This window comes from Fukomys damarensis, unplaced genomic scaffold, assembly GCF_012274545.1.
Source record: "Fukomys damarensis isolate Sample0158 unplaced genomic scaffold, DMR_v1.0_HiC HiC_scaffold_38, whole genome shotgun sequence".
Lineage (NCBI taxonomy): Eukaryota > Metazoa > Chordata > Mammalia > Rodentia > Bathyergidae > Fukomys > Fukomys damarensis.
The window spans coordinates 24,310,616-24,319,763 of record NW_022900950.1 but is presented as its reverse complement, the minus strand read 5'-3'; the positions used below and the strand labels follow the sequence as shown (position 1 = coordinate 24,319,763).

Below are 9,148 nucleotides of genomic sequence, written 5' to 3'. Positions count from 1 at the left end.
AAAAAAACACAAAAAAAAAAAAAAAAAAAAAAAAAAAAAAAAAAAAGAATAAATGAAAAACATTTTCCATCTTGAATGGGGGGAAAAAGATACCTACTACCAGTTAACAATTTTCTCTCTTCCCATACAGTTTACATTATATAATTAAAATATACTTTACAGGGTGTGACCTTTTTTTCTTTACAAAAAGCAAAAGAAATAACTGTAAAATGTATACTCTGTTTCACATGGAAAAATTTATAAAAATAGTGCCTACAGAAAAAGGTAACATGGAAAAATGAGTTACACAAAAGAATTTTAGTCATTAATTCAGTAAAATATATTTAAATTAGAAAAATTCTAAAAGCAAATGTTTTTAAGTTCTCTGTAGAAATATGCCTGTTCTCATATCTGTATTCATATATACATATATTTACTGATATACAGCTAATTTGATTTCACTAGAATTCTAATATTCCACATTGACAATAGAATAGAAAATGCCTTTATAAATAAATATACTCTTGTAGACATGCAAATCATCAAGTTAAAAATATTACTGTAAGTCAGGTGATGGAACCGCTGTGCTAAATCCCCGGCAAAAATATTACTGTAGAAAGTGATTTGTGGTGCATCATCAAACAGGCATTATAGTTTGAAATATGACCAACAAAGTTAGCAACAGAAGTTTGCAACAAAATTCAAAGGGCTTTTTTTTCAATAAGATAATAAAGTGAACTGACAAAAACATTAATGTAATAATATATACCTGTTATACCTGTTTACCTACTACCCACCTGTAAGATTATGGTTGCTATGGCTCCAGTGAGGTACAATGAAAGACAGTCACAAGCCGTTGCTGTCCACTTGTCACTCCCACCAGTTGGTCTAAACAAATAACAACTTATTTTATAAAATAACAAAACAGCATAGGATATTTAAATACAAAGGTACAAGAAATGTTGTAAATAGAGTTTGAACAAACTAAATATATAAATTTGAATATGAATTCATGTTATCATCATAGTTTTCCATTTTTCACAGCATTTTTTGTTTAACTTTCTATTCTACTTTGGGTGCATATTATGTGCTAACTTATTTATGTATATCTGTTCTGCACTACTACATTGAAGACCCCAACAGAGTAGGTATAGTTAAGGAAATTCTCATCATCATATGTTTTATATATGTCAACTAGACTATAAACTATGAGAGAAGACAGATGATGTCCTACTTTCTCATCATTACATCCTCTAATATCTAGCACAGTCCTGGTGCACAGAAGGCACTCCAGAAATACTTAATGGAAAAGAAAAAAACGTCTCTTTGCAATGACTCTACTGCTCACTTTTGGGAGTTTTCTAGAATTCAAATCTAATTCAAATAACTGCGCCTGAATTATAGCTAATATAAACCTCAACATTTATAAAGCCATTCATTCGTTCATTCTGGATATCTTTCTGAAAGAGTTAAACATATTACATTGATACATGCACACCCATGTTTATATCAGCACAGCTCATAATAGCTAAATCTTGGAAGTGGCTAACATGTCTATCATTGGTGAACAGATAAAGAAACTGCAGTACTTATACACAGTGGAGTATCACTGTACTATGAAGGATAAATTTGAGTAAATTGTAGGAAAACAAATGGTAAATGAAATAAATCAGACACACAAATTTAAATATATCATCGTTTCTTTTATATGAGAAACCCAAGGTATAAATAAAGAGCCAAATAAAAGAGAAATAATATGAAACAGGGAGCTACATCTTTTGCAAATATGAAGGGGATCTAGAAATAGAGGGAGTAAACCAGGAGGGTGTAAGAGGGGCAGTAAAAAGAATTAAGGCTTGTTAATGTACATGTACAAACTCTCCAAAATGAACAGCATTATTATAATACAGCAAATGTATTAATTAAAAAAAGACAAATATGGCTAATTCACCAAAATTATCCGTTTTCAAACATATACAAAAACCATATTATAAATGATTTTCATTCAGCTTTGACAATTTTCAATACATGAAATTTTATTTTATTTCATCTGTATCCCCAAATATCTACTACTAATTTTTGAAGCAAGACGCATTTCTGGGACAAAATATCCAGCACCCATGAATTAACCACTTAACAGTTTACCCCAAGTGTCACTCAGCCAGTGCATTTGTTTACACACTATCCCAAGCATTGCTTGGGCGGGTGTCATTTCAACCAGCTGATTCTTGTATTGAATCAATTTGATAAATTTGTCATTTTTATATTTTGTTATCTTTTGAAAATTCATTAAAATGCAATTTTTGGTCATCCTGTATTTAAATAATTGGATTGGTACATGATTAGAAGAGGAAAGATTTAATTTAGCTCATGGTATTAGAAGATTCAGTACACAGTCGGCAGGCTCCAGGTCAGAAACATCCCGGTGGAAGGATATGGTGGAGTAAAGCTGCTTAATTCATGGGGGCCAGGAAGCAGAGCAGGAAAACAGTGCCAGGGAGGAACTGACGAGGGTCCAAAACTACACTTCCATGGTACACATGGGCATGTTTTACTAATCTGCTAGATGTTTTTTTTTTTTTTTTGTACCGGGGATTGAACTCAGGACCTTGCACTCCTGAGGCAGGCATGGTGCCACTGAGCTAAATCCTCTGCCCTCTAGTGTTTCTTAATCTCAAGAAGTTTATATGTAAGGATTAATGGTCTTTATAAATTTTCATTTGTAAAGATTTTAGTTTGCATTTCCAAAAAGGTCTTTTTTGTTTTTTTGAGACAGGGTCTAAATTGCCCAGGCTAGCCTTGAATTCATAATCCTCTTACCTTATCCTCCTCTGTGCTGGAATTACAGGCATGTGCAATCACCTCCAGCCTAAAAGGTAAGTCTTTTAAAATAAACATAGCCACGGTATTATCATTACAATTTTCAAAATTATTCGTTCCTTAATATGAACTCTTCGGATGAAGTTTGCCTTTTCCTGATGTTTTGAAAATAGTTTGTAGTAGGAAAGAAAACAAATGCACAGATGATGGATTGCTGACACATGCCTTGAATCAACCTTCCATCTCATTTTCTGAAATTTTCTGTTGAAGAAAATGAGTCATTTGTTCTGCAGTTTCCAAGGTTTGTTTGGATTTAGCAGACTATATTCCCATGGTGTAAAGCAAGTTCCTCTGTCCTTTGCATTTTTTGTAGGTCAATCCGATCCCAGTTTTCTTAACTATTCAAAGTAAGTGCTCTGCACATCCATTAAGGGGCACACAAGGCCTAGTTCTCTCTTGTGATGTTTGTAGTCACTGACAATCACAGTCTAGATCCTTTAGTTTATTCAGGATTTTAAATAATATTACTTATGTTGATATTATTCCTCTGGAGTAATTTGGAGTACTGAGAATAATTTTCTCTTACCAGTTATTTAACCTGAAATATATTTTGTATAGGAAAAGCAAGACAAATGTGTATTTCCCTTATTTTTCAGTATTCAGAACAAAAAGGCAGCTCATTAGAACGCTCTAAAGGCAACCTTTGAGTTTTAATCACTATGAACAGATCCAATTGCCATCCTACTGGTGTTCAAACTGTCCCATCTGTGGTTAGCTGAAGTTTATTCTGATTGATTATTGAGTTGTTTTGCCATAACTCCAATAGTTTTTCATAGCTTTCTCCTTTTTTGGTAATTGTAATCTTATCTTTGGAAGAAACTCTAGACTTATACACTTCCTTTCTAAGACCTTGGATCAGATATTTTCCTAAAAAACACTATTTTTTTTTTTTTTTTTTTTAGTGGAAAATGGTCTTTAGAAACTTCAATTTGTGCATCAGAGTAGCTCACTGATACTGTGTTATGCATGCTATCAGGTTAAAACCCATGCTCTTTTTTTTTTCAAAACAAAATCAAGTCAGATACATGCCTATAATCCCAGTACTTGGGAGGCTGAGGCAGGATGACTGTCATAAGTTTGAAGCCCTCCTGGGTTATACAGTATGGTGAGACCTTGCTCAAGAAACTCCCAAATCTATATTTGTATCTCAAGAGATTGTACTGATATTTCTAATTTAAAATTAGAATTACAGAGGAAATTAACCTTAATTTTACATCTTTGTCAACTATTAATTGTACCAGTTCTTAATGAGAAGTTTGACTTATCCCACAACTCACATTAGAATAACAACACTAACCAAATTTGGAATGAATGAAAACACTTGATGATTTTCCTGGGAAGGGACAGGTAATTTTTATCCCTAGGATATAGCACAGCAAGGACAAATAGCTGTTTTTTGTTTTCTAGTAGGAGGTATTGATCTCTAGGATTTGTACATGTTAGGAAAGCACTCTACGTCTGAGCTACACCCCCAAGCCCAACTTGCTGTTTTTTTGTTTTTTGTTTTTTTTGGTACCCGGGATTGAACTTGGGTCCCTGCGCTTGCAAGGCAGGCCACCGAACCGCTGAGCTAAATCCCCGGCCCCCTTGCTGTGTTTTAAAATCTCTTGAAGTTTCTCTTCAAGAGGGAATGCCACCACTATGCAGAATTTATTTAACTTTCCTTATTCGACTTGTTTATATAAAATATTAACATCATTTCAAAGCTGAATCAATGGTTCTCCTCAATAATGTCTTAATTATTGAGGAGAACCATTGATTCAAAATACCCAACCCTCACAAGTTAAAGGAGGAAACATTTATTTTTTAGCTCAGGGTTTGTAGAGATTCTAGTCCATAGGTGGGTAACTCCAAGATAGAGCAGTATGGTAGAGGGGCATCCCAAAGGAGAAACAGTTTGTGGCACAGCAGGCAGGAAGCAGTGAGCTTCCCTTCTCTTTTTACTTCATCCAGGGTACAAGCCTATTGGTTGGCACCACTCACACTCAGGGTGGGTCTTCTCTCTTCAGTGTATCACTTGTCCACATCCAGAACTATGCTAAACCAATTAGTGGACTAAGCCAGTATCACAAGCCCATGATCCAGTATGATACACCCACGATCCAGTCATTCCCTAAAGTCCCACCTGAGCTCATGAGGCTGAGGAGACATGTGGACAGAAGCCATAACAAACTCTAACTCCTAGTTAATACTACAGTAAGTCCCTGACTTATAAATATCCAAGTTGCAAACTTGCACAGGTATACTACTGCATAAGACATATTGTTGGTTATAAGTGAATCCTACTTAAAAATGTTCTCCTGGAACAGAACTCATTCATAAGTTGGGGACTTACTATACTAAGATACACAGCAAGCTCATTCAATTATTAGTACTCATTCCCCAAACTCATTTTTGAAATTGTGCTTTATCTACTTTGTGTACTATATATTATCCTAGTGATCAGGTCAATTAATATTAATTTTATAGGTGAAATAAATGTAATGTTAACCACAAGCCCTTAGGTCAAAGTCTCTCACGTCTGTTTGATTATAAGCTTAATCATAAAGACTTCTCAGAAAAGTTCCTAGAAACAGTGTTCTGTGTATCTGTGGCTTATATAAAATCCACACTTTGCCACCTTAAGTATTTAAGACTATTACTCCATTATGTTCTTGTAGCCAAGCCTTAGTCCCGAGCCCTATGTTGGGGTGCCTCCTGTAGCTGACCTACCTACTTGGCTTTGTTCTAGGACATCGGCCCACTTTTTTGTTCTCCCTGACCCAGAGACTGAATGAAGATGAATGAGAAAGAGACATGGAGTTGGTTTAAGATGCCAGGGGGGTTTTTGCCCGTTAGTAGGTAGAGGATCAACCCCTAAGTCTGGCTCATTTTGCCTTTATTCCTCCAAACGTGGGTACAAACAATCAAAGTAACACAAGATTCATCTGCTTTCCAATATCCATCCATTAATACATACTCTGGCAAACAACTTAACCTCAGATGTCTTAACTTTTTCCTATAACCCACAATTTGCCATTACCACTGAGTGAAGCCTTTCTCCTTTGTGCTCATAGGGGAGGCCAATTAGGCCTCAATACTCCTCTGGTTGCCGAAATCTCCTGGCATACATTTATGTCAATAGGAATGACTGTTATTTTTCTTCCTTCAACCAATTATTTTACTGAATTATATCTTTTAGGGTTAGCCATTCTCAACTGATTTTCCTAGATCTGCAGCAAGCCCTTTCAATACAAAGTTTAAAACAGCCTTTCATTTACTTGAATTGCCATTTTTTTCTACTTAGCAATATGAATCTAAGATTGATTCATGTCTTTTCAAGCTTGGTAGCTCATTTCTTTATATTATTGAATACTATTCAACTGTACAAGGATGTATCAGCTTGTATATACATTTGTGTGTAGACATTTGTGACAGTAGAAGTTTTCAAATTAGTTGGTAATTAAATAGACTTGGCCACTCCTTTTTCTTCTTTGGACCTTCCCTTCATGTGCATTTCCAGTGGAGAGATACTGTTGGTTCTTCAGCATTTGGGGTGGGGGTCCACAACATAAGTCACCTTGCTTAGTGTCTTTCCATCTACCTGTGTGTGATTCAGCTCCCTCTGTTCACTAAGCCACCAACTTTCCTGCTTGGAAAATGATGTTGCAAAATCCTCTCCCAAAGTCTCATTATTTTTGTGGGTTTTGTATAGTTTCTTGTCCTTCACACTGCCATTTTAGTGGGGTTGGGGTAGAACTTAATGTCAGCGTTGAATCCATCAATCTCAATCAGAAGTAACCCCCTTTCCTTCTCTGAGGCTCAGATTTAAGATTTCTGGGAAGGGGGACTGTTTAGTCCATTTTCTGCTGATGTAACAAGATGTCTGTGGTTGGGAATTTCATAAAGAAAAGAGGCTTAACTCCCAGATTGAGAGGCTGAAAGTTCTAGATTGGGTAACCCCATATGTTCAGCCTCCAAGTGAGTGTCTCACTGGCCATGTGGCAACATGGTGGGAAGACAGAAAGGGAACTGGCCACAGAGAACAATGCAGAGCTATGTGTTGGAATTATCTCACCACAAAGTACTTGGGCTTCTTGCCTGTGTCAGGAGCAGGCAGAGAGGGCCCCAGCATCCAGAGAAATCCTAAAAACAAAAGGCCACAGTGCTATGAAAATAAAGCTTTGGAGGAGAGAAGGAGCCCGGAAACCTGGGACTTCAGTCTGGGGGTCTCATAGTTTCATCTCTTTGTGTTGCTGCAGTCTCCTCCTTACCATACATTCATGTGGGTTGTGGGTGAGAATATTCTGCCCCACACATCTCTCCCACTGGGTCCATCCAGTCCTCTGGGGGATCCAGGATCCATCTCCTTCACTGGCCCAGAATTCAAGTCCTTCAGGGATTTTGCTGCCTTCAGACTTCTCGAGAACCAACTGACCACCCCAGGCCTGTTGCCTCAGAGACAGAGATACAAGGGGCCTTTCCATCTGCAGAGGGGCACTGGGAGACATGGGCAGGAATTTAGGGTTGATGAGGCATCAGAAGAGTTTCTTTCTTAGCACTGGCCAGTCTCCAGGGCAGCCAATGATGACTGCTAGAAACACACAGCCCCTATCACAAGAAGGAGCCCCAGGTCCCTCATGGGCATGTGCTTGGAGGATAGGACCTCCCCCACATATGTACTCTGCTGCCTTCCACCCCTTAGCTGCCCTGGGAGCTCTGAGTGGCAAATCTGCTCTGCTGGATTTTGGTGCCTCAGTTTCTCCTATCTGTCCCCTGGGTCTCTGTTGGCCTTTTGTCCTCAGCTGGATTAGACAGAGGTCTCCCAGTCTTCAGTTTGCAGGGAAAGAGCAAAATGACCCCATAGAGAGGACATAGAGACAAGAGACCAGCATAAGTGAGTTCCTATCTAGTTATTTTCTGATCTTCCCTGCCCCTCATCCTGGTGATCAAACCATCCTTAGGATACAAGAGAAACAGCCCAGCCTCTCCTTAGGTCCCACTGCTTGGATCTGGAGTGGACATTTGATTAGGGAGAATTAATCCAGAAGTCAGACAGATCCAGCATCTCCTCCCCAGTGAGTCTTGCCCTACCTCTTGTCAGGCACCATGGCTGATAAATCTTCCCTTCTATTTGGGCTGCGTTGGCAGGGCACCTACTCCCTGCCCAGAGGCTTAGCGCAGCTAAAGATGGAGACTCCGTGGTTACATACAGGGGTGCTGGAGAGTGGCTCTCTATTCAGACCTCAGCCTTTCACTCAGACTTCTTTTTAAAATTGAGAACAATTCACAAAGAGAAAACTCATCAGTTTGTAGAGGTCTCAGTCCCTAGTTGGCTGACTCCAAGACAGGGATGACAAACAGGCACGGCAGAGCAGAAACAACATGGTGCACACATGGCAGCAAAGGTAACAAGAGAGCTGAATTGCCATTTTTAGTATTTGCCTTGTTCTATTCCTTTTAGTTTTCTTCTTTGGGATGCCTACTAAGTTTATGCTAAGTCTTTTTTGTTTGTTTTATTTTGTATTATTTGGATTTTTTCCTTAAATTAAAAAAATGTCCTTTTTTCTCAGAAAGCTTATTCATTGCTTATTTGCTTTTGTATTTTTTTGTAGTTTGGTCTACATGCCTAATATTTTTAATTCTTTCCTGCAATACCATGTATTTTCAAAGTTTTAATAATCTTATTATCTGAGTTTTAAAATTTTATGTTAGGTTCTTTTTTTGTATCAGGATTTGAACTCAGGACCTTGTGCTTGTGAGGCAGGCGGCAGAACCACTAAGCTAAATCCCCAGCTGTTGGGTTCTTTCAGAGCATCTATCATCTTCTAAATTTCTTTTAGGTCATTCTGAAATGTCAGATTACTGTTTCAATGTCTTGTCATATATTTCTGGTGTATTTTCATTGCTTCTAGAGACACTGTATGACTTCTTCCCTTTTTCCTCATAGTAGTTTATATAGGATATAAGTGGAATCTTTTGCTGTTTTAAGTGAAAGAAAATTCCATAAGCTTTTAGGAGGAAAGGGTAGATCACAACTGTTCTTCTAGCTTCGTATCTCTCGAATTCTCACATTTTTTCCAAAGTGACAGAAAATATAGCCATATTCAGTAACATGGTAAAATCTTTCCCTTTGTTACCTTCTCATACTTCTATCTGGATCTTTTCTCTCATTTACACACTTGTTTGTCTTGCTCAAATCGAACTCCAGTTCCAGCAGTTTTTCCTGTGTGTGTGTGTGTGTGTGTGTGTGTGTGTGTGTGAGAGAGAGAGAGAGAGAGAGAGAGAGAGAGAGAGAGAGAGAGAGAGA

At 37.7% G+C, this 9,148-nt stretch overlaps 1 protein-coding gene across 2 annotated transcripts in view; it reads right to left on the bottom strand.

The window, feature by feature from the left end:
- Rnf17 (ring finger protein 17) overlaps positions 1–9,148 on the bottom strand; it is a 161,723-nt gene that overhangs the window by 32,305 nt on the left and 120,270 nt on the right. For both annotated transcript variants that reach the window (XM_019208895.2, XM_010633821.3), the window contains exon 24: positions 777–867. In XM_019208895.2, coding sequence (XP_019064440.1) covers positions 777–867 — 91 coding nt within the window. The remainder of the gene's footprint in view (positions 1–776; positions 868–9,148) is intronic.